General features: G+C 33.1%; 1 protein-coding gene across 3 annotated transcripts in view; it reads left to right on the top strand.

Moving 5' to 3' along the window:
• Positions 1-27,920, top strand: part of LOC135122637 (uncharacterized) — a 53,222-nt gene that overhangs the window by 16,873 nt on the left and 8,429 nt on the right. For 2 of the 3 annotated variants that reach the window (XM_064046943.1, XM_064046944.1), the window contains 3 exons: positions 20,006-20,696; positions 27,131-27,277; positions 27,651-27,772. In XM_064046943.1, coding sequence (XP_063903013.1) covers positions 20,008-20,696; positions 27,131-27,277; positions 27,651-27,772 — 958 coding nt within the window. In that variant the 5' untranslated portion in view covers positions 20,006-20,007. The remainder of the gene's footprint in view (positions 1-20,005; positions 20,697-27,130; positions 27,278-27,650; positions 27,773-27,920) is intronic. The other variant, XM_064046945.1, reaches the window with a different exon arrangement.

Consider the following 27,920-nt stretch of genomic DNA (forward strand, 5'->3'; position numbering starts at 1 on the left):
AAGGATAGTAAGTTTCGCTCAGTTCGTAATAGATGCAACGACAACGGAAGCTTACTATCCAAGACTTTACTGTAAATTATTTCCACGTGTACTTTATAAAAAAATAATCAATTAATTAAACACAATTATCACACTCTTACACTACACAGTTCAATAAAAAGAGTAAATAGATTTGAGGTTTTACCTTTCCACAAAACATGTGTCACAGTTCCAAGATACTGCACTAACCAAGCGATAAAATAAAACCGATAAACCAGTGGCAATGTTTTCCCAGAACACACGAAACGTTAAATCCTCGAGACCTCTTGTGTAAATCCCAAGGTATAATTAACCATAGAAATTTGGCATAATGTGGTAAAATCCTCTAAATGCAAATCCATTTTTTCCTAAAAAACTATTATAATGAAGACCGCTACTTATTGTACAATACTTCATACTTCGTTCTCACCGAAATAACGGTTGCTTGAGATGATTGAGGAAATAGTTAAATTGGTATAAGAATGATGATGAATAGAGGCTTAATTACCATTTTAATAAGTGTTAATTGTTACCGACAATCAAATTAACGAAAATAAATAAAATAGTTGTTTGTGGCTTTATTAATATTTTAAAATGGTGTGAATGGGTGAATTTTTCAAACCTACATTTAATCTGTAATTAGTTCGAACAATCTCAGGAGTATACTTACGTCTGTACTCTCAAATGAAAACAAAATTTGTTATAACACAATGAAAATTAAATCAGAAGGATACGAAAACAAGAAAAATGGCTATAAACAACATTCTAATCAATTCTCGCCAACTACAAAACCAACAGACATCTTTAATGCATGCGATGAAGCAACCTTGTTGGTTCTTGTTAATTCCAGAAGTAAAAAGGAATAAATAAATAATCAACAGAAAATACCACGCAAAAAGCAACGCACAGTTTTTTTATTTTAAAATTAAAGCTTTATGTATTTACGACTGTAAACAAACCACTATTATTCCTAGAAATACTAAACATATGAAAACAGAAAGACAAAATTTGTACCGTGTACGCGTAAAAATATATGTTCAGCGTTTCGGTATTTAGAAAGTTCACGAAACAAGCGATAGCTTGTATCAAAAATTTACCATAAATACACCGTCATGTCAATTAATGTAATTACAGGTGAAGTTTCGAATTTCACAATGTTTGTGGTTCATAACGCAAAATAAAGATGCATAAAAATTGAAGCACCATCGTATCAACAAAGTAAAGCCCAGAAAGTAGGTTACATTTTTTATGTAATTTGGTACTCGCTTTAAAATGCCGTTTTACTTCGCTCAGACGTCAGTGCGGTCTGCATCACCTCCAGCAACATTTCTCTTGCTGGGAGTGTTTAAGAATGTTAATAATGTCATTCTGGGATGTATATGTGTATCTACACAAAAGCTGTGGGCGTTAAAAGGGAAATAGTTGCATTAATAAGTTAAAGGCAACATTAATTGGACGATTGTTGCAACTTACTGGAAATACGTACCACATTTTCACTTTGTGTCGGTTAATTATTAGATTACGCCGATAATCAAGATGCATTGCGGTTAGACGTTATTGTGGTAAAGATCATTATTGGGATTTAAGCGGCTGAAAAGAAAGTAATCGCGTTTCAATTGCCATTAAAAATGCGGCAGGTACGGTTCACTTTTACTGTCTTACTTATGCAACGTGGTGCATACAAACGGATAGTAAAAATAATAGACGATTTATTTAATTAACTTCAGGAAAACTAGCAGCGTTAATACTACGTCAATCATTTCTTATTATCATTAAAACAAAATTGAAGTTGTTATAATTAAACAGGTGATTCTTATCGATTTCCTAAGAAGCTAAATTAAGACGTGTTACGTGAAAGTGCAACAGTTGCCAGGACTGAATTCCACTTGTATCTATAAATTTCTAAATTATTCCGCAGGTTTCTAAAGATCGAATACACATTCAAATATTTCTCGAAACTAAAATTCTGTGACAGATATAAGTAACTGAAAGATTTTGGTCGCTTCCATGACCATTTAGATTAATTAAGCAATTTATATTTGTGCATTTTCAACATCTCTGCAAAAACTCTCGTTTCATTTGATTTGCTTAAAACTGAATATTGAAAAGTCTATAAAACCGAAGGCAACAATAAAAACTTTGCATCTTTCACAAAATACCTTCAAATGGCCTTTCCTAAATGATTCATGTATGAAATATTTATAAGATAGACTTTTTATACAACTGATATAGAAAGTACGCTTTTGCGTTCGCAGCGCAAAGTTAATGTATTCTGTTAACAAATACAACTGTCATTTTGTGGTTGTTCCCAGTAACAATTGTCGCAAAATACTTTGCCAGCACCTAATCTCCAATTACCACACCTTCTGTCCACGACATTCACGCGTTATGTACCGAAGAACGTCTAAAAGTGTGTCCCGTATGTTCAAGAGAATTCGAAAAATTCAAACGCTGTGCAACAATTTGTCATATTTATTCTGACTACTTACGACCTACATTTTCTAGAAGAATATTTAACGCATTAACTGTGTTTCCACTGATCAACAGCACGTCTGCAATCGTAGAAAAATTTTAGGAGCTATGTTTACCCTGTCAATTTTCACATAGTCTGTTTTCTTCTCTTTATATTGTGGAAACTTGTTACAAATGCTCCATGTGAAGATTTTGAGAACTTATTTCGCCACAGTTTGTTAATTGTAAATATTTCTATTGCAGCCTTGCAGACATGAAAAAAATCGTAAAAAATGCAGCTATGGTCTAAGAACTCTAGATTGGTGCCCACGTAACACCCAAGTCTTTACACTAACATGTTACAAGGTTATCGATTCCATATGTTGTCCGCATTATACCGATGAAAATAAAAATCAAATTCTGTCACCCGTTTTTATATAAATAAATTTTAGGCCGATGATGACAATTTGATAATCACCCGTAGAAATCGTTAAGTCTATTAGGTCTTGCTAATTATAGATTTCAAAATATTAAAACAATTTTCACATTTTGAAATTGTATATAATTAAGGTAGTTAAATTAACACTTTAATTCTTGCTTAATTATTTAATAATTATATACTATTGTTAGTACCGTAATTGATTTAAATTATTAAAAACTGGCAAAATTCACAGCATAATTAATTTAACAATAAAACATATCTAGTTACAAGTTTCCACATTATAAAAATATACTATGATAATGAATGTTTTTAAAAAAATCATGAAATATAAATATCACGTATTTCTCTTTATATAAGTCATTCAATTACCTAGAAATACTAAGAGTAACGGTTGCCTTAGTTTCAGTATATCCAATTTTCCCTCATTTCTGTTAAATGTTGTGTTTTTATTAAAATGACAAAAGATGAAAATGGGTCGCGATATTTTGTTTTTTCCAGTGTCATATATTATTGTCAGCGTGTTCAGAGGTTAAAACTACCAAAATGTCAAACCAAAAATAATCATTGCCAACTAGATATTTCCGACCATGACCTACACCCCCCATTCTTCTGTTCTAACGCACGATATTGAACATTTTTTTTAAAACGCAAGTACTTAATTAATCATAAAACTTAAAGACTTACTTCCTGCTATACAAAAGTATTTAGGAAAAGACACTATTTGATATACACCAGTACGAACTAATTTGTATATCTTTTAGATGAACACCCAACATAATGTAAGATAAAATACTTGTTACATTATAAATCTTTTAGCTTCACAATATGAAAACATACAAACCAAAATTCGTCACACTTTAAAAACTTGAATGTAAATATACTCCCGGTGCTGTACAGTTCCTCGGTCTAATAACTTACTTCACAACCAATACGTAGTATTAACGCAAACTATAATTATATGTACTATAACAGGTTGCAGGTAAATACAAAATGGAAATATTAACATATAAACCTCTTTTATTTTCATAAAAGCGACATTTCCATATTCAAGTCTGATAACTTGTTATTAATTAGTTAGGTGAATTCAAGCCTTTAGCATCCTTAATCGAGGTTAATTCTCACAGAAAATGAGCAGAATTACTGGTACAATTTCAAAATTTACATAGGTGACCACAGTTCTTATTGAGAGTCCTTTTTTGATTTTGTTTTTGTAAAAGATAAATTTAGAGCCAAGGCTCTCAAGCAGCCACTAGTCATTTATTGTGAAAATTTTTGACTAATTATGTAAAATTGCAACAAACCTAATTTCAAACATATGTAATATTCAGCAGTATGTTACGGATATAAACGCTATTTCAAACGGTGTCTCTTTTTCTGATAAATGACGTTTCAAATAAAAAGCGTCAGAGCAGAATAATTATATTCTAAAACGATTCCCCAGTTAATATTTCTGTTTGTTTCTATCGTGGATTACATGAATTTAATCCCTGTTGCATGGAGGCCAGCTTATTATTAATATTTATTACTTTCAAAATTGCCAGTGTTCTGGTAAAAAAGTAAGAGACTCGTTTCACACTTCACACTTGACCAGTCATTATGCGCAAGAGAGCAAGTGTAATCAAAATTCTAAGAAAAATCCCCTTTTTATTCAAATATAATTGCAAAAATTACGCAACATACTAATGACATAATTAAATAATCCTTTATGTTGTTGATTTAATTACCCGTCGATTTTATGCTAATTAAAGTAAACGTCTGCTACGGCAATTGAATGATTATTCCTTTTCTGACTGACTGTACTTCAATATAACAAAAGCCGTACCAGTGTCTGCATTTGTACAAAACTACGCCCCAGAACCGGAATGTAATTCTGCAGGACACTTTCACATATAATGATAACCATATTGCCCACTTACGTTGCAACACATGTGGGCCAAAAATATAGATTTATGGTATTTTTGCCGTCCTACTTATTATAATAGAAACTATGCATAGCAATTTATACGAAAATAGAACTCATCAACAAACAAAGGTCAAATCTTCTTCTTTTTTTCCTGATCATGACCTTCGTGGTTTCTCATTATGTAAGCAAGATATGGCCATAAAAGCGTTAAAGTACTATTGAAAACATAAGTCGTACTATAATTGCCGGAAAAAAGTGGAAAGGTTTCATCATGTCCTCTAAAATATGAAATACATAATTGTTTCCTTTGCAGCTCGGTCATTTTTTACATTTCTCATAATGTCACAACCGTAATCTGCACCGTTTGACATTAAGAGTTGGAGATGTTCTAGTCGGATATCTGTTTCATCCCGAAGGCAAAAACGGATTCACGTTTGAAATGAAAGTGAACGTGGTCGATACCCATCGTACCTTTTAAGGTCGTCATTGTTGCATTAGGTCGTCTTTGAGATTCCAAACGTTCTTCTCCAGTTTTTGTACCAAAACGTCGCTTGTTGATGCCCATAAAGACCACTTAGTTGCATAAGCGAGATCATAGAAACTTTTATAACGTAGCCATTTGTTTACCTTAATTTATACTCTCTCCATATGGTGGTCTGTGCTCCCCTGTTGGCAAAATCGTCGCATAAATTTATCAGTCGATCTAGGGGACGCCTCGTTCCAGCGTATGATATATCGTCCAGGTGCTAGAAGAGAAAGAATTTTAATTCCTTAGATAACGTCTAGAGAAAAAGTGAAAGGCGTTTATTTGGTAACAAGTACGAATTCTTTCCGTTACACTTATGGGTCAAGTTCATCCTCCAAATTGATTACAACTTAATTGCAAATTAAGAATTATGAAGTACCACTTAGCTGCGAGAAGTGACTCTTATAGGCACTGCTTTTGAAGAACAATGGCTTCTTTAAAGTTGAGAAAACGACGTCATAAGCGCGCTATGAGGTTTGCAGTCTGGACACGATCGGGAGTTCTTGGTTTCTTCTGTTCGTCTGCAACGTCGCATTAAGGCTGCAGTAATTGCTAAGACGCCTACAACGTTTATTGGTTCGGTTTTGCATTTATGGCTGGATGTCTGAAAGTGAGGTTAATGTTCTTTGACTCGCGTTTCAACGTACCTACGATTCTTCCGCTACTTATTCGATTGATTGTCTCACAAGAATTAGGAAGTCTGTTTTGTCAATAACAATCAAAATATTTGGAATGTGCTCCACGAATGTGTCATGGTCAGGTTTTAAATTCGATGGGAGTTGGCTTTAGTTTTACTTTCGAATATCGTGTTTTTATAGGCTAATTGAATTATGCTGAAAACGACGATTTACATTTACTTGTTGATACAGACGGTGTAGAAACACGCTTTCTACTTAATGCTTTCGGGATTATATGTCAATATTAATTTGTTAAAGTTGATGGAAGCTGCTTTTAAACATCTAACGAAATGACTATTATTTAACTAAATGACCTTTCATTCAGTAGGTTTACTGTAGATCCAATTATATAACAGTCTCTTTTTGTTAAAAAAAATATATATAATGAAAGGTAACTCACCGGCCTTGTCACATCGTCATATTTAACTTAATGACGTTACAAAGAGAAAAACATCTTGTTAATAATGGAAAACATTGTTTCCAGTGTTTATGACATCAATAGACTTTAAACGTATACTTCTACGAGATGTTATTAGGGTAATAGGAGCAATTTAACATTATTATCATGCATAACCATCAAAACCATCAACATGAACAGCCTTGACTTCACACTAAATTTTATTCTCTTCCTGTGTTAGAAATAAAAACACGCAAGTTTAATTAGTGTTTAAAGTAAGTTAAAGACAACAGAAAAGTATAAAAGGATGTTAAGTGTAGTTCCCAAAAGTTTCAGTTAAGTACTTTCTAAAAAATGGCCACAATTTTATTTTCCGAATGTTATCTAGGAAGGTACTTGGCAATTTTGACAAATGTCTAATTTTATATTTTCTTCATGTTTCACAGATGGTAGAATACGAAAATCTCTGTTCTCTATATCTATGTACAGATGAGAGTGTTATGAACAGATAATAATTTACGAAACTAGTAGACTAATTCTGTGAAATTTTAAGTATACTTTAAGATTATCGTCTCGATAATAAAACGCTAACCTAAATTTACCTGCTCGTCTCCACCAGAAATCTGACTCTTTCTCACAATTTCACTAAATAATCTCATTTGATTCACATGATCCAGTTTATCTGTTTATGTCCCTTTGTCATCTTTTCATAAAATTTTATAAAAAAAATACTCGTCCTGGGATACAACGTTGTTTGTGTTTTTATATCTCTCTGACCACACTTCATCAAGCATTACATGTCAAAAACCTCCTATTTCAAATATGTGTAGAAAAACCATACCGATATCTTGTAAAATTAACGTTGTCCTTGGAGACAAGCTATGATTAAATGGTTGAAAAGTGGTACTTCCACACTTTTAGTGCTTAATCTGACTGGCTGTAGACTGTACAGTTAAATAAAAACGTGCCAATGCCTAGAACGTGTTCATTCGCTGAAATAAACTTCCAGCACGTCAGTCAGTCGGTTCGGATAAAATTTATAAAATGCAACCACCTGGAAAGCAAATAATACCTGCGCTATTATGTCTACCTGTAATCTCTGTTATAACATTCGCTGTTATATTATTCCCATACAGCCAACTTCAAACAAAACGACAAGTAAACACCACGTCTTAAATTACTAAAACAACACGAAAACCGTTCATTTCAGAAATGCATACAGAATTCGTAACGCTGTGTAAATCAAAGAGTAAAACTACCCATCTCGTGGGATATCTAAAACGCCCTATCATTTTCATAAATTTGCTAAGTCGACTTAATGGCGAATAAGGGGAGGCAGATCAATGACTCAATGATCCGTAGTGGGAAACGAATGGCCGGAGGCGGGGAGGTATTCGTGTCAACCCAATTTCGGAAACCGAAATCGGCTGTGCGGATTTCGAGGAAAAACTGGTCGACGGCGGCCGTTTTACATGCATTAATGCCACTGGCGGCTCGTTTGGAGAACAGTGCCGACTCAATCATTTTAAATAATCACTTGGTAATTTTTTAATATCGTATAGTATGTTTTTTTTATTAATCTTCCCACAGTAACAATTTAAATTGTTTATATTTATACTGTAATATTACATTTTTGATACATAGTTATTTTTCAGTGACTTCCGATATTTAAACTATTGTTTCAATTTTCGTCTAACAAATTAACTTCGTATAGCGATATAAAATCAATGCAAAAACCAGGACAGAGCCAGAACTTTTATAAATTGTATAACAAGATGACATTTTCGATAGAAATATGACGCTGTTACAAATCCATGTACAAAAACATGTACTCAACATTACCTGCAATAATTACTTTAGAGTCAGTCATGCATGTCTGCTTTATTTTTGGCTTATTAAAAATAGCTTGAATTTCTTATTAATATTAACCAAAAACAATGACGCAGAGAATGATATTCAAATTTAACTTAATACTCTATTTTAGCATCAAATTTTATTAAAACAAAACCTTTTTAATTCTAAATTATGGTGACAAAGGTGTAGAGAAAATTATGTTATCTCTAAATAATTATATTATCTCTAAATAATACAATTCTTTTAAAAGTAGTGATTTCTTGTGTTATGGAAAATTATTTTCAACACGAAGATAGCCATTATTTACCCAGAGAAATCCATGAAATTCACAATCAGTTAGTAACACACAGCTTTTCTGACTCTTAAAAGGTTGGCCAGTAATGAACGTAAGCGGTCAGAAATAAAACTATTTCTGACGTGTGAGGGCGCCACTGTCGATTTAAACTATAAATATCAAATTAAAGTATATAGAGTTCATTTAATAGAATGTCAATCCTGTAGCGCCTACTAAGTATTAATATTTTACCTAAATAAACCACATGTAGTATTATGGAGGTGTTTTTTTTATTTTTGTTTTGTGCTTGCATTATAAATGATTATGAATAAAATACTAACTATGCAAACCTCGGTAAAAATACCATTTCGCTATCTCGAGAACTAGTTTACTTCCAGGATACGCCCCTCGGTAAAGTATAGTTCTCTCGACAGGAATGGAATACTTTCCGCCCCGGTGTGTAATAAGTATACTATTTTAAATCTTTAAACGTTATAATTTTAACAAGATACTTATAATCCACCTTTTAGTCACTGAATGGTCCAGTGTTCCAAATTTTTACTCGCGTGTATGTAGTCAAACAATAACCAAAATTTCTGTTCATCCCTACCGGAAGTGAGGTGACGTCATCTCAAAATTTTGCTAATTAAATGTGCAAAATAATATACGTGTGGTTTGTTGATCGAGCCGTATTTCTGACCATGCGCGCTGATAAGTTTCTAAAAAAAGTTTTACAACTTATCTTCGAAAGTACGAAACCGAGTATTTTCATAGTTTCCAAGTTCTGTAAGACTATCGTAAACATGGTAGATGGGAAATTGATTTGTTCATCTCTTCTAAAAACTTGATCAAACATATCGTGGAGACAATTAGATCGTCTGTCTAATAAATTCAGACAAAAACAGGAAACCTACTTTTTCATACTCTAAGAGCTATGAAAGGTAAATAAAACATGAAATTAAGTGTTCGGGAAGTAAAATGTGAAACATTTAACATAAATTATGGCTATCAAATAAAATATATACTATCCAGTACCATGTAGGTGGTTTGGAAAAGTCTAGGTGTAAATAAATGGCTTTTTTTTTCTTTGTTTTATACTTAAATGTTTAATTGTCTTACTCGTCCAACAAGTGATCATAAGTTCTGGTATGAACAAGTTTGTGATATAACGTCTACGAATTCAGTTGTTTGTTACAATGAATTGACGCTGCTAAATTAATAAAACCTCTTATGTGGGAGTTTACCATGGACTCTATTTTTGTATACTATGTACCTGACTCAACAAACAAGTTTTACTCCACCCGGTACCTAGCCGATTTTAAACAGGCAATCCAAACCAGAGTACTCTTTATTTAGTACTTATTTATTAGCTGACTTACAAGGTTATTATTATGCTGCTATTATCAGTTACTACATATTGCATTTATACTAATTTATGTATTCTTCAGTCAGTTATTTTCGTAATTCCAGTCTGTTAATATCATTTATGTCTTACAACATTCATTTTTGTGCTCCAATTACAAAAACAATGATAAGCTACATCTCTTATTTCAAAATTGTGTGGACGAGATGATATAGATAAAACCCATGTTCAAAAAAAATAATGCAGGTCAAAATTATAGTTCAAAAACTAATGCAACATCAATTATAACACTAACATTAATAATAATAATCAACAACCACGATGTGGTAATACGGTAGTAATACAGTAAATGTAAAATCACTTGTCCACCCAGTATAAAATGCAACCAGCCGCCACTGTTACAATACATACACATCAACGGCTTTACGTGATCATGTCCGCCAACGGCCATAACCAGACATCCTAAACCATGAGCGAGAGAGTGGTTGACCTTGATAATCCCACCAACTGTTCGATGGGAAGGAAAAGAACCCAACCGTTTCGCCTGTCCAAGAAACACAATTCCGTAACCACCATTACTCATATCGCATAAACGAACCCAACGACTGCAGTTCCTATATATTCTTAGTTCATTGTTTCAAAATTGAGACGGTTACTGGACTGAAGAAGAACAAAGCTCATCTACATTTCCTGTCCGAGAACAACGAGCTTTCGACTTTGCGAGAAAGGTTCAGATTTCCGAAAAGATAGTGAAGAGCGAAAGCTTCCGCTCGCGTGCAGGGGAGCATATGGTCCTTTTATTTATGGTTTACAATTAACATTTCAAATAAATATGTTCGCTGGAGATAATTACCCATGTTTGTAAAGATGTAAACATTTACGATTAGATTAAGTTAACACATTTCAACGTGAATTAACTGATTTAACAATACATTATTACTAGTAGTGTTTAATGTTTAAGGGTTGCTTTCTGCTAAGAAATGGAAGGCGATTTATGTTTCGAACCTGTTTATGTTTGACTTTAAGGTCCGTATTTCTTGAGTTAATAAACAGTTTTATTATTTAATGCCAATTTTAAGTATTGATAAAAGTAAAAACACGGCAACAAATAACAAACTTATAAGTGTCAAAATTTTAACAATGTATCTATGAGTAGAAAGTTAAAAAGGAGGATGTATATACATACCTACGTATAATATTTAAATAGACAACTTAAATACTTACTTTTTATGTATCGATCGTTTAGTAACAAGGTCACAGCGACGAATATCTAATTTCGTATTTTCTTAACCTTTCACAGCTTGTACGGCACGAAAATGCACTTTTCCATCTGTCTGTGTAATAGTTTTATATCTACTGAAAATCTCTTGATTTAGTGGTCTTCCATACTCTTGTAGCAATTACTTGGAAGTTGCATTTTAACATTATCATGAAAATAGTGAAACGCTAACCAGTCTACTAATCTCTTCTAAAAACTGATGGCATGGTCACTAATTTTTAAAGTAAATTTCCCATGAAATTTTCAAGGTAACATGCTTCCTTCTAACTTTATGTTTTGAACCTATAGATATTTTAAAGTCTATGAGATATCTTTATTGGTCGAAAGTTGTTTCGACAGAGCTTCCCTCGCTCCCGAAGTACAATGGAACATATCCAGCTTTTCCGAGTTGAGTTTTTTTTTTTTTTTATACAATTTTGTGATGATTTCATCAACATTTTTGCAAGGACACGTATATCAACTTGGCTTGGTGCAGTGTAATACTAAAAATAACCGTATTGTATTCCCAAAATGCAATGATAAATCACAAGTAACAACTTATATTTTGCACATAAGTATAATCTGGCAAATCCAGCTCTTTCAAAAATTATAAAATTTGAGTTTACGATTTCCGATTTGTGATAACCGCTGTAAAGTAAAAACCAGAGGCATAAATAACACCCCTTGTCCTTCAGCAGTAGGTAATAGCAATCTGAAGCTCAAGTGTTTATTTATGTTCATACATCGAAAGAATGTCACGTAGAAGTTAGTTTGATTCGAATGAGTTTGTCTTCTCAAAACAGGACTAAAATTATTAATTAAACCAGAATTGAACAAAATGTTCTGGATATTATAATGCTTATTTTATCATTATTATATATAAAGACGTGCGTATTTTTCACATCTTCGAGAAAATGGGGTGACTGGTTCTTAATTTGACCAATAAAAAAAATTGTGATGACGTCATCAACATGGATAATTTTAGTCGCAGCATAAAAGAAAAGTAGTCACAGCGTTATACCAAAGCAAGAAAAAAAAAGGAAAGGGCCAAGTTCGGCGTCAAACCATAATCGTAGTACCGCAGGTCGGCAATATCTTCGATACACCCACTGCGGCACGGAGACGTTCAAGCCGTGTCGGAAATAAAAAATGTAAACGTTTAGCAAAAAAAACTGAAAGTGGATTCGTATACTACAGGTATATGAGTATATTTTTGTCTAACATTCAAATCATTTAGAATACCGTTCATTGAAATGACGTCATCAAATTGTTGGTGGGGATAATTGGCCAAATTTTGGTTATCATTTGACCATCTACATGATATTTCTAAAATACATCAAAATTTGACAACAATCGGTCCTGCAGTTTCGGAGGTTACGTGTCTAATAAAAATGGATACAGACAGACGATGTAGGGGTCATGAAACGTCGAGAAAATATAAAAGTGGCCATTCGTCCGATGGACTCGGTTACAATACTTCCTTCGCTTACGCCCGGGAAATAAAAATAATATTAACACAGTCTTACTGTCGAATGTATAGCAGAATCTAAAGAAGATTTTTTTTCATGGAGTAATTTTAGATTAATTCAGTGCATGGTAATTAAGACTACACAGGATACATTGTTTATATATATATATACGTACTTTAATTTATATCTTTAGCATCCTTAATCAAGATACAATTGGAGTTCCCATAAAATCAGCGTTTTCGCATGACGAATTTAATAATTACAAACGTCAAAATTGTTTGAAACATTCACACTAATTTAGGGATTACAGAACAATAACTAAAGTTTACTTATTAATCTCCAAAAAGTTCTCTGAAAAAGAAATTATTTTAGTTGAAATTCAAAGGTGAAACATAACATTAGGCGACGTGTGTTCGTGTTCTCAAACATTAATAAATTCAAACGGTATAATTCATTTATTACATTTTACGTATGATATGACTATAAAATGTTTCAGCCACCTCACATTTTATGTTTGGCTAAACATCCGCAACAACAGTTTGATGATGGCAAAATGTACATAATAAATAGCTTTTAAATTGTATAAAATGGCACATACCTAAACGTGTAGTTTATAAATCCGTTTTGAATTTTTACCGGCGACATCCAGATTTTTGACAAAAAAAATTAAACTGCATAACAACAATGCAGCCGAATGCTTTGAAAACTTACAAACGTTTTAAAGTGGTCGTAAACAGAGTAAATTTTTAATTAAAATTTATTTGTTTATCCCCCCAAAAAGTGATAACGTCATCTTAAAATTTTTCCTCATAAATTCTGTCTAAAATGTGCAAAATGTGATGAGTCTATACTTGTGATTTATGATGGTATTCAAATTTTTTCGAATTGCTTATACAGGTGACTCAAAAAAAATTGTTTTTTAATCAAAGCAGAAACTCTATTATCCCGAAAATTTGGTAGTACCTACAATACTGTTATGTTATGATCAGTATTACACTGCACCTGTCGAAACTGATATACGTATCCGTCGAAAAAATGTTAATGACGTCTTTACAAAATTTTGTGAAGGAAAAACTCATTTGAAACATAAACCTACCGCACTTCTTTACATGCACTTTAACATTACATACATTTCTTCATTTTAAGTTTAATAAATAATTTTCCCAAAATCAAATTTTATCATTTTTCGGAAAACCTGGATACGTTTTATCGTACATCTGGAGCGAGGGAAGTTCTGTCGAAATAACCTTCGACCAATTTTGTATGCAAAAAATCTTATAACTGAAATTAAATGGCTCCTTTTTAAATTTCCAAGAGATTTTTTGTCATTAAATTGAACTACTTTTACTTATTTATTCTTGCCCAGTTTTTTTAAATTCTATAACAAAAGAACTGTACGTGATAAAAAATTTTAGTTATCATCTCTGGTGTGTACTAACATTATTTGACTGTGTATAGCTTATTTCATTACTGATACAGATCAAAAATTATAAAATGTCGCCTAGTGTGATTAATTGTTCTTCTATCATCTGTATATTAAACTCATGCAGAAAGCGTCATAAATTTTGGAGACAGACGGTAATAGGCCAAAACGGTTTGTTCCAAATCTGAAAGTACACATTCTTTACAAATTTGTCCATAATTTCATCAAATCCTGAAAACGTTTCTTTAATAGTTAAGACAAGTTTCTTCAACTTCCTTTGTAATAAAAATATATAGGAATATTGAATGAATTATGCATAACACATTTACTGTTCATAATTTCCTTTATCAATTCTTGTTATGAGGAATATAGATTAAATGGACTGGCTATTAAAATAAAATATGAAAGTAAACTGACGCCATTTCGACCTTCTACAGCGCGCTACAGCGTCTATTAGGCAAGTTATATTCTATGCTTGTGCAAAATTTCGTTAATTGGCAGAAAACAATACTTTTTGTCCCACATTAAAATGTGCTTTAAAAATAAATTAGGACCAAATAATGTCCACAGACAGGTGGCAAGACGTAGGATAAAAATCTTTATTTTTGCATTTTCAGCGCGAACAAATATATTCTTTAAACTGGAAGTTTATCCACATGTCTAGCTTCAACCCTGTCTAACCGAGAGAGAAAGCTAATCTTGTGAGAATTTTCCCATTTGCAAGAAACATTCACAAATAGTGTTATTTCAAACGTGCTTTAAAAATTTGTAACACTTAGTCTAAACCAAAAACTTGTAAAGTAATAAAGTTCATTCAGAATGTTACAGCAGAAATAGTTCAAGTACATTTATTACTTTTGCCAGTTTTCCAAAAAGCAACAAAGTGATATAAATAAATAAATCTTAAACAAAAATTGCAAACACATTTATGAGCAGTTACTGAAGACAGATCCTTGGACCGTCAATACAAACTCAAAAACGTTAAATAACGTCGAATTAATAATTTCAGTTGCAACAGACTAGGTATCCGCTGAAATATGCAATATGGACATTCATAGCACCATTCTATTCGCAAACAATAAAAAATCCAGGTCGGAACCTGCGTGGGTAGCTTGGGCAGTTGCAAGAAATATAATGCACGATCTAATCACGTAACACCGAGTGATGCCATGAAACTATAACCTGACTAGAGCTCATTGTGTGCTCAACTTCCGTCATCCTTAGTTTTCACACGCGTTTCTTGACTTTATTTCAAGTGCTCGCCACTTTATAAATTTATTATGTAATGATGATAATTAGAGCCGCAACGGAATGCACTAGATTCACACAATGAATAGAACCTGTAATTTAGAGGAATGAATCCTGACGGATATGTGTGTTCGCTTTTGTTTTGTTGTGTGTTAATGGGTGCAACGTTTTTACACAGTTTATCAAAAACCATTTTCCCCTGGCTGCATTGTTCAGGATACAGCGGTTGTTTGGTCATGCCTAGCGTTTTGAAATCACACTACTAACAATAAGATCCAATCACAGAGTCAATCTGGCGTATAATTTTTGATAAATAAGAGTTCTTTATTTGAATTCCGCACTATTTTCTTATCAGTAATCTTGGAAACCTCGATCCGAGAACAAAATCGATGTAACCTCGAAAATATAATGTTAAAATTACAAGGTGCAGTTCGAAGACATAAAAGTATGTGTGTTTCGGGGTTGGCACGGGCGTGAGAGTAGATCTTCACGTCTGGCCAAATGCCTTAGGGCTATCTACAACAGGTGAAATTCTCTCTCCATTCATTTCTTCAGTGTAAACGCATCGGCGTAGGAGAAAGGTTTTTCCGTCCTGATGCATTTTGACAAATTATCTTCCTTCATATCAACCCGTATTAGTGAAAGTACGTTAGATTTTCGGGCAAGCCAAGGTTGAAGATCTTGATGCTGCCTTCACAAATCAAGAATTTTAGGAATAGGTTTAGCGAAGAGAAACTTAAGTAAGCATTTTTTTCATGAATGCACGTAAAATGTGAAGCTTTAGCAACTACATTTAAATGTACAAAGTCAAAACAGACTGACACATACAATATGGTGCGAATTTAAATATTCACTTGACGTATAAGTAACACTATGGTGTTAACCTAAATTTTTACCTCTTCTATATACTAATCCGCAACATTTTGCCCAAACTTATCACTTACCACAGTTAAGTTAATATAAAAGAACATTTGTTTCGATAGTTGACATTTTGAATGCATAGCATACACCATGAGCTCGCTTTCACTGGATGCAAAGTTAATATGTATTAAACAACATAAATATACCTAGATCGTCTACCAGATAATTACCTTCGAATGTTTGTTACACAAGAAAAACTGATCTAAAATTATTTGGACAGAACGTCCTTGACCTCTTAAGAACAATCAAACAAGTTCCCTTTTTAGGTAAAACGAAAAGTTGACTGTGCAAACTGCATTTTAAAAAATGCAATCATAAATGATAACGCTTATATAAAAAATTTTGAAAAAAAAATTGAATTAATAAAATATAATAATGATTTATGTGTTTATTTTTTTAAACATCCTGTATAATGAATTGTAACGGGCAACCAAGGTTGCATGTTGGAGAAAATATTTGCTTAAGAAATTTTTGGAATCACGTCATTAAATTTGCAAAGGGAACAAATTAATACATTTTAATCGTTGTTCTGTAATCATTAAACCAATGTTAATTTTTCGCCAAACTTTCAAAAAAATTCGTTTCGAAGATTTTAATGTTTTAAAAGCAATTTTTATAAACGCTTCTTTACTCACAGTTTATTTAGGCACGAGTGCAGCGAGTGTCTAGAGAAGTGTAATAAATAACGTCTTCAAATTAAAACCTTAATAATAATTATTACCGAAACTCTGAAATTCATTACTCTGCAAAAAATAAAATACTAGGTAGGTACACCAAAAAAATTTTATTAAACGAAATAGTTTAATATTTTTAAGGAGCAGCAATAAATATTCCAAAAAATCAACATGTTTAAAATGGTAAATTTGTATAAGAAAATATTGATTTTGCAATTAGGCTCCGCCCCTCCGTCTGAAAACAAATGAAAAATTCATCACGATTAAGATCGAGACGGATGGGTGGGGCTTCTCTTTTGGTCTTATATTTTAATTAATACATATTTCACAAGGTAATTTCTCGTAAAAAAATAAGGATTTTACAATTAAGGTCACACTTGAGATCGGGCGACCGGGCGGGGCTTATATTTTGCCTTTTTTTTTAATATACATAGTCATCTTTTTACAACAAGAAACTTAGAACATGGTTAAAATGGTACATTTTTGCAAGGAATATGTATTTTGCAATTATGGGGCGGAACCTAATTGCAAAATCGATATTTCCTTATACAAATTTTCCATTTTAAACATGTTCTAAGTTTCATGCTGTGAAAAGAAGTCTAGACATACTAAAACAAAAAGACAAAATGTAAGCCCGCCCACCCGCCCTGTCTCAAAGGGGGCAGAGCAAAAAACAAAATACTTATTTCTTTACAAGAAATTAGAAACATATTTTTGGGTATCGTGTTGTTCAAAGAATATCATGGATATGTATTAAGAAAAAAAGCAAAATAGAAAACAAATAAAGAACCATTATAAATTTCAAACAAAATGTATGTACGAGGAAAATTTGAAGCTGACGTCATTAAGTATTTGCAAGGGATAAACAGATGATTCGTAGTTAGCGACGTATAAAAAAAATGTACTTAATTTCAGGTAAACGATTTTGCAGTTTCTAATTGGATTTGTAAAATTTTGTTATACTATTTTCGCTTTTTTTTTTCGAAAAACCCACATACAATGCAGAACCATATTATTTTACTACACATTTTAAAGAGGTTTTTGGTTAGCTTTTTATCGTCTTTTTATGATAAAATTTTATTTCAAAATACATCTAAAGCTCCACAACAATCAGTCCAGCGGTTTTGGAAATTATTTGTCTGAAACAATCACCAAAACCAGCAGACTACAAACAGACGACAGATAGACGGAAACGAAAAAGCTATTTTTCCTACTTATAGCCAACGCCCAGGTAATAAAAAAGTAACCAACATATCGATACCCATCTTTTGGATATCAACCAATTTATACAAAAAAAAATGGTCGAAGTTCATTTCGACAGAACTTCCCTCGCTTCTGAAATACAAGTCCAACAAATCCGTTTATTGCAAGGGATTGTGCAAAATGCACAAGTACAATGTAAAATACATTTAAAGCAGATAACCAACGGGAAAAATGGCCTCTCAGCAGTAATAACAAACGTTAATTTTAAGTGCTTGCTTGTACCGCGGAAGAATGGTCACGTAGAAATTTGTTTCATCTGAATGAGTTTGTCGCCTCAAAACAGGACACTAAAATTATTAATCGAACAGAATGTTCTGAATATTATTATTTTAACTAAAAAAAAAAATTAATTGAATAAATACATGCGTATTCACACTTTTTTGAGAAAATGGGGTAACTCGTTCTCAGTTTGGTCAATAAAAAATTTGTTACAACGTCATAAACACAGATAGTAACAGCGCGAGAGAAAAGGAGAAAAAAACACGAAAGGCGAAGTTTGGCATCGAACGCGTGACCGCCGATTCGCGCTTGAAGCTAGTACACACTGAGCCAGAATCGAGATATCGTGCTAGTAGTAAACTCTTATTACATTGTGCAAATGTTTTTGCAACAGTTTGGACGATTAGGGAAAAAACTCAAAGAATTCTTTGAAATGACGTCACCAAATTGTTTTTGGGGATGATTAGCCAAATTTTGGTTAGCGTTTAACCATCTACATGCTACTTCTAATACACTTAGAAATTTTACCACAAAGGGTTCAACAGTTTCGGAGATTACGTGTCTAATAAAAATGGATACAGACGCTAGACAGACAGACGGAAATGGGAGACTACTTTTTTCGTAGGGGTCATGAAACGTCTAGAAAGCATAAAAGTGGCTCGGAAACTAAAAACAACCAGGAAGATTATGAAAACGACAAAAAAACGGCATCTATGACGATGACACTATGGAGACGACGATGAACGTGATCGTGATGAAAATGGCAAATTCACCAATGAGAAAATTAATCGACGAGTGCAGAAAACTGGAAAATCAAGTTGTATTGAGTTAACAAAATTTATTAAGACGTTTAAGAACGCTTAAAATACACTTAAGGAAACATCTCGTAAAAAACAGGGGGGGGGGCAATGATTTAAACTATTTAATATTTGCAGAAAGTAGAATTTATTGCTATTCTTAAATTATTATTAGTTGTTATAAAATAAAATAATACGCAATGAACTTGACAAAGATCATTCTACAGTTAAAATAACCAAAGAACCTTTAAAGCGAGAATCTTGCATTCCACGGAGGACAAAAAAGTATAGCAATGTACATTACCTATTATACGTCTTGGAATTTAGCTAACCGTAAAATAAACAAGAAACTATTTAAATTCTTTTAATAAACAAAGTGCGCCGTTGAAGACGTAACAGGTTAATTATCTGCAATTTATATACGAGTATATTAATATATACCAACAAGAACTACTTACGTATAATCACATTGTCATGATAATTAATTTGTTTAGATATGTTCTACAAAATCATTACCAGTTGAATTGAAATTCAAACGAAAATCCATAAAGTGTTGTCTTATGTTAGATCATGAAGCAACTGTTAAACCCAAAAATTTTGTAACTATTGCTTAATAGAGAATATTGACTATCACCTGTATAACATCTAATGGTCTGAGAACGTCTAACGTCTTTTAATTTTTAAAAATTCGTCGTCCAGTCTTATCTTTAAATCTAGTTTCCAAATGTCGATTTTGGATTACAGTTATAGTCTAGATAAAACTAAAATTAGTCTTATCCAATCCTAAATACTTAGTTGAATTTTCATCAAACTTTTTTATCTTTGCAGAAATGGATGCTGATAGCAGCTATGGCGGCAGCGACACCGCTCAGGATTCGCATTCCGGTCATGATAACAGTTCCTCGCTAGAAACCACCCACAATGACGTCGCAACTACTGTCCCCGATGTGGACGCCCAACAGCAAGAGCCAAACAACTTCTACCACAAGAACGAAATTACCCTTCCAGTTAATTACGATGAAGCGGATTTCCAAGAGAATAAGTCCACGAAACAGCCCCATTATCTCTCGACAGCCAATCTCAATATCAACGATACGCTCGAACACCATAGTAATCTCGAAGAGATGAACAAAAACTATAAAAGTACGAGTTACTTGAACGAGTCGCCGAGGATACGAAAGAAGTCCACCGAAGGTGTCGATAATCCTGCGTTCCAGGAAGAAGAGTACAAACCGGAAGTCAAATCGACTTTCGACAATAATAAGCCATATAATGGAGACTTGAATTCCTCGGCCATGATGGGGTTGACGTCGCCAAATAAAAACGAGGAGCCTTTGACTGAAGCTGTTAATTTAGAATTAATCAATCTTAAGCCTATGGGGAAGGATGTGACGGGTGCTTATGAGAATGGTACTAACGGAATGACTAGCATTCCGGTTAAGAAAGAAAATGATGCCGAAATCGGTAATCCCTACGACGAGTATTTCGTCCCCGTTAATGAACACAGAAAATATATGAGGTAAGTGCTACTCCTTTAGTGTAAAAAATTTCTGTAAACGGATAAAGCAGACAAAAATTATTAAACAAAAGTCAAGTTTTCTTAAGTGGTACTAAGAAACAACCAATGAAATAATGTTATCGTAATTTCTATTCAGCGCTCTGGCAAATGCTACCAAAAGATGTCCAAGAACGTAACGAACTAAAAACTTACGCTCGAGAAGTAAAAATTTAGTCTCAAGTAATAAAATATTACAGTTCATTTCAATCAAAAACCTACCAACATCGTCTAGTCAAAAATATTTTATTAGAACTTATTCTGAAAATGTATAATGATGTCATAGCTCGAAGGGTATGAAGTCACAAATGGCTACAAGAGTTTTATTGGAAATATAAATTGACCTGTTTCGCTGTTTTCGACAAACACCATTAGTTTTAAAATTATTGGATTAATCCATAAGTAGTCCCCATATTGTGTAATAGACTCGTTTAACATTATCTTAATACAAAGTACAATTTTAGCCGCCGGCTAGGAAATGCTGTCTGTATAAAACCACAAAGCGATAACCATGGACCTCCTCGTAATACAGCATCTTTTACTTTCTTGAAACATATATTTAAACAGTAATTTGTGTACTAGTGCGTGAAACGCTATTTTAACACACCATTACAATAAAGTTTTTTGACGAGGCGCTAGCCGAGTTAAAAAATTGTTCGACAGCGAGAGCGTTATAGACATTACACGTACAAATTACACAAATCATCAATAACACACGTGTCACTTTTATTATGACCACTTATTGTCACCATGTCACTGTCGTTAATTAACACAACTTATATCGATTAACGAATAACTTTGAAAAATTGTTCACTCCCTCGTGATTCTTTTATATCATATCTAGTGGCTTTCTACTGAGCACCCCCCTATATAATAAAACAACAAATGCTAAACGTACTTACGGGTCTTTATTTTGGCAAAATATTCTATGACGTTATCAAAATTTACTTTCCTCTCTTTTTCAACTGATAAAATGGAAAGATTGTTTAGTCGCGCTTAGCTCATTGTGGACTTGAAGCACGATTTTATCAATTTCAATTTCTAACAGCTTCTAACAAATGGTTAAAAAAATCTTAGACAAAGTGCTAGACTCGGACACACTCAGAATAGCCCCTTTTACGATGAATCTGAAAAGCTCCAATGGAGTGCACTGAACCACTTCTTGGGAAGAAATGCTGGCGGCTTCCAAGTGGCGCCTCAGTCGTAAAATTTCCAAAGTTATGTACTCTGCAGAAAAATCTTGGAACTATTCCATGAACATCTTTTTTTGATGACGTTAGCAGTGGGATTTATAAACTTACCATTGCAGTTGCTGTTCCCGCTGACATTGCTTTTAGGGCTGAAAATTGTCATTTATAAACTCCGTTGGCAAGTTGCCGTTGATAGTAACTCTGATGTTCAACTTTTCCGTATTTAAAGGGGTTGAAGAAGAAAATTGAAGGATTTAAGTTGATCACTACAACAATTTACCATTTTAGACATGTTTTAAGTTTCTTGTTGTCGAAATGAGGTTACACATATTAACAAAAAAATGGCAAAATATAGCCCCGCCCACCTGCCCTATCTCAATTGTGATGATTTTTTTTTATTCGTCGCGAGCCAAGGAGGCGGAGCTAGTTTGTTCAAAGAATACTTTGTATATTAAGAAAAAGATAAAGCCAAAGATTAGGCATCACACGTACCCGCCCCGATCTCAATTCTCAATTGTGATGAATTTTTCATTCGTCGGCGGTTAATTGCAAGATCCATATTTGTCTAAAAGAATTTACCATTTTAAACATGTTTTAAGTTTCTTGTTCTCAAGAGACGACTACAATATATTAAGAAAAAACTGGTCTAAAGAGTATAGACGGTACTTCCCTCGCTGTCGGCAACGTGACGATTGTATGCCCATTATGTTTTTTTTTCGCAGTAGATTTCAAAGCATTCGGTTTTGTAGTTCCTGAGTAATTCAATAAATTTACGCATTCATTAATTTTTTTGGGTCACCCTGTATATGCAAATCCAAAAAATATCAATGGAATGATAAATCACAAGAAGAGACTCATCATATCTTGTACATTTTAGATAGGATTTATTCAGCAAAATTTTGCGATGGCGTCATCAATTTTTTAGGGGAGCAAATACATTTTGATAAAAAATTTACCATGCTTATGATAAATTTAAAACATCTCCAAGATTTAAAGGCATTCGGTTTTGTAGTTTCTGCTTAATTCAATAAAGTTAATTCACACATTCATTAATTGTTTTGAGTCACCCTGTATATGCAAATCCAAAAAATATGAATAGAATGATAAATTACAAGTACAGATTCATCATATTTTGGATATTTTAGATGGGATTTATTTGGCTAACTTTTTTTGGAGGGAATAACCAAATATATTTTGACTAAAAATTTATTATGCTCTTTATAACCTTAAAACATCTGCAAGATTGCAAAGCATTCGGTTTAGCAGATTCAAAATTAAATTGCAAATTGGTGTTTTATAATTTTGATTTTTTTTTCCAAAAATCTGGACGTTTCGGGTAAAAACTCAATTCGGAGTCATAAACTACATGTATAGGACTATGTTATTTTATACAATTTAAAACCCTTTTACTATGTACAATTTTGAAGTGACGTGTTCACATTATTGGTAGGGATGACTAGGCAAATTTTGGTTAGCGTTTTACCATCTACATGATATTCCTAATATAAATACAAAATTTGACAACAATCGGCCCAGTACTTTCGGAGAATATCTGTCTAATAAAAATCCGGGACGGCAGACAGACAGACGGACAAACGGACAGATGGAGAGACGGAGAGACAGACGGAAACGGGAGACCTATTTCTTCGTCCTCTAGGGGTTATGATCGGTCGAGTAAATGCAAAAGTAGAGAGTTAGCCAACGGACTCGATTACAATACTTCCTTTGCTTACGCTCGGGAAATAAAAAGGCTAAATATAAGCCCCGCCCACCCACCCTATCTCAATTGTGATAATTTTTTTTTATCGTCGAGAGCCAAAGGAGCGGAATTTATTAGCAAAATCCTTATTGTATATTTCTCTACAAAAAATTACCATGTAAGACATGTTTTTGAATATCGTGTTATTCAAAGAATACTATGTATATTAAAAAAAATTAAAGCCAAATATTAAGCCCCACCTGCCCTGAACTAAAAAGTAATGAAGTTTTCACTCGTTGGCAGATCCAGGGGCGGAGCCTAATTGCAAAATCCATATTTTTTTTAAGTTTCAAAAAATAAAAAAATCATCACAATTGAGATGGGGTTTATATTTTGCCTTTTTTTCTTAATATGTATATATAGTATTTTTTGAACACGAAAAGTATGTTTTTAATTTCTTGTAAAGAAATAAGTATTTTGCAGTTAAGCTGAGTCCCCTTGGTTCAGGGCGAATGAAAAAAAATCATCACAATTGAGATGGGGTGGGTGGGTGGCCATACATTTTGCCTTTTTGTTTTAATATGTGTAGAGTTCTTTACACAACATGAAACTTAAAACATGTTTAAAATGGAAAATTTGTATAAGGAAATATCGATTTTGCAATTAGCCTCCGCCCCATAATTGCAAAAACCATATTTCCTTACGTAAACCATTTTAACCATGTTTTAAGTTTCTTGTTATGAAAGGATGGCTATGTATATTAAGAAAAAAAGGCAAAATATTAGGAAAAATTGTAATGACCCCTAGAGTACGAAGAAATGGGTCTCCCGTTTCCGTCTGTCTGTCTGTCTGTCCGTCTGTCTGCCGTCCCGTTTTTTTTTATATGTTTTTGCAGAGTGATTCTTCTGTAAGTATTCTTTGGCTGTGCGAATGAGTTGTCGTCACCCCTTGGTGCTTGGTACCTGGGGTGGACCGCCCCCACGCCGGCGCTGATTATATCTTAGCTGTTTGTATCTTGATATATTTTCTTAATTTGATTATTGTATCCTTAAAACAATTTGTTTACTTTTTTATCAACGTTGAATTTCAAAATGGTTTTTAATCTTGCCTTGAAATTCCCAATAGCGACTGAAAATATATGGTATTGACGCATTTTTGATAGCAGAACGCTGAAAATTATGAACCTATTTATAATATTTAATATTCTGTTTCACTGGATATTAACTCTGGTTACTGGTGGCTGATTTTCGCTTCAATATAAAGAAATTCTCTGAAAGCTCATTCACGATCAATTATGATGAGCTTCCAAGATCCTTTTTATGAAATTTCAGTTTAGCTACATCTTCTTTATTTGCTGTTAATTTTGCAAGATGTAGCGAATAAATTTGGTGAACACAATATTATTCCAACTCCGCTTGATACTTGCACAGACATTATTTATTTTATTTGTTTTACTTTTCAGTAAAATGCAAGCAATACATCATTTACAAACATGCAACTATGGGATGTTATATGAAATAATAAAACTCGTGTTCGATAATACTACCAATAAATTGTTTTCGTCTTCAAAATCACAACATATTGTACTCTTACTAGCAACGTCATCTTTATAGAGACCACTTGAAGTATTCAATTATTTCTATTCCTTGATTCTCTTCTTAATATGTTTTGTGCTTTTCAGTAGATACGGAAGCGCAAAATACAGTAATAATGATTACTGTAGGTGCCTACATTCCAATTTTTATTTTCGCTTTCGAGTGCGCCACAGTCTTGTTGCTATTTCCCTAACGGTTTCTTCAGTTTATTTAGCTCATCTTTAAGATCGTTATCTTCCTTTTCGTTGTCCAACTAAGGTGCATGTTGCTGCTTTATTTAATTCATCTATTAGATCTCCTACAGCTCCTCCTTCTCGGCTAATTATTTTTTCAATGTATCTATTGTGTCCCGTAAGTTTTTGTTGCCATTTTCAAGAGCACCTGTTTGCTAGCCCCTTGTTTGAACTAATCATTTTGAGTCGCAGCATTTGCGGTGTTGCTTCTGCAGTTAAGTAATACTTGCTGACCGCAGAAACCGGAACTTTAATAAAAAACACAAGAAACGAATAAAAATTGTCAAACTACAATGATCTATTGATTTTGAAATTTATCGACAGTGACTAACAGTTGTCACACTGCCCCTAACTTTACTGTTTTTCCGGTGATGCACTGAGTTGCGAGAACAATTCAGAAGCAATTAAAACATGAAGATGTATATCACAACTAATTTTATACGTGCAATAAATCCCACAGTTATTAATGTCAAAATGCGACTCTAATAAATAATTGTTTTATAAAATAGTAATGCCCTTTTATTTTATAAAGTTGCTGTCTTCTAACCGAACATTTAACTTTCTTTGTACGCCACATACCACTATTAAGTTTGTCAGCCCTTCTACTTTTGTATATCTTCATTTTATATTTGGTTATTTTTTATATTTCCCGGGACTATTTCCTTTGCTAAACCTAGTATGATAATTATAACAAGTATATTTATCATGTGCGATACTTGATTCATATTAATTTGTATGTGATAACTATAAACTTAGTTATACTCGTACATTATTTTACTTTCTTCATAATAACTAAATCTATCACTTTTGATAAGACATTTTATTCACCACATACAGCGTCAGATATTCTTTAATCGCTACCATTTAAAACTTCTTACTTTAAGTAGAATATTAAAAAAGTGAAAAATGAATAAATCGCAATTACATAACAAATCTGACATTTATAAAAACCATGAATCAACACATGTATGGCTTTCTGTTATTTAAAAACAAATATTGTTTGTTTCTTTCCAATACAGCAGATAGCAAAAACTATTCTTTTGTAACCAAACATAAACTTGCATAATTTAAAAAAGTCAAGTAATATTTAACAGAAATCATCAATTTTGTGTAACATCCTTCGGGCTAATTAAAATTGTTAAAACTAATACTCTATTAGTTAACTAATATAATTTCCGAATCTCTAAATAATTAACACTCGGTATTTAATTAAGAAACTTCTTGTTGCACATCGTGTATAAAATTTCCTAACTTAACGCTGCATTGTTGTTTGGAAAGTCCAAATCATCATTCCTAATAATAGACTCCAAATTCTATTATTCACTTTTCAATAAACCATCACTGTAGATATAAATCCTATCGAAACACCAACCACGCGTACTAAATAAAAAACGAATTCTGAAACTAAGGAAGTACTACGCAATTCACGAAACATCTTCACTATTCACGTCAAAGTGTTACAAGTACCCACCCAAAAAAGCAATTGTTAGTTCCAAGCTTTCGCTTTCATTGCTTAGTATCACGCATTTGAAGAAGCGTTAAAATACCCATCAATATTCCAGTCCGTTGCACACTTTAAAATGTCGATGAATCGATTACAAATTATGACCATGCTAATGTTACTGAAATATTCGCAAATTTCTTTCACCGGAAGTACCTATAATTTTTTCTTTGACTATAGTAAAACTCGAAAAGGTCGCAACAGCGTCACTTTTGCCGAGATGATTGCCACATCTGGAGTTGACAATATGACTGGACTGTCCATAACAGCCCCGGAACAGGGTGTAGTGGAATACCCAGACTGGCTGACGTCATTAGAAAATACACGGTACCAACATTCATTCATACCACGACACCATCAAAGGGTACCGGGAGTTTGGGTACCACTATGCGGTTCGAATAAAACTATTGATAAAACTTGTTTCGCGATATCAATCAATAATTTTATTCAGCCTAAATACAAACAAAACATATAGGGGAGCATTGGTGTATGGTGGATATGACTGGGTGTTGGTTTAATAATATAATTGTTTAGACGCTAAGGCCCTTAACATTCACGCAATAAAAGATGATGATAAGTAGCGATTTTTCAAAAAGTTGGTTGTAGTTTCATTAGCTACTTACTTATCATCATTACGCCAAGCTGTAGCTGATCTAAGCTGCTCTGTAATATATGAATTATTAAAAGTGTGTGTTTGCAGGGGCGAAAAACTGTATGTTACCATGGACAAAAGGAACAAAAAGAAAAGAAATAAGTGTTTATGTTGGGGACTTTGCTTATGTATCGTCGCCGCAGCTGTTATCATTGGCATCTTAGCAGCAGGTAAGTTTTGCCTAAGCTTGCGTGGAATTTGGAGTGAAACTTCTAATGATTCTCTTCTCAAGATGCAATCAGTATTGAGAAGAATGATTTGCATTGTTCGACAGTGCCACACAAAGTAGAGTGAATCACCTTTCACCGTTCCATCATA

The sequence above is a fragment of the Zophobas morio genome, unplaced genomic scaffold (assembly GCF_036711695.1).
Source record: "Zophobas morio isolate AGI-343-1 ecotype UQ-CSIRO unplaced genomic scaffold, CSIRO_AGI_Zmor_V1 ptg000005l, whole genome shotgun sequence".
In the NCBI taxonomy this organism is placed as follows: Eukaryota; Metazoa; Arthropoda; class Insecta; order Coleoptera; family Tenebrionidae; genus Zophobas; species Zophobas morio.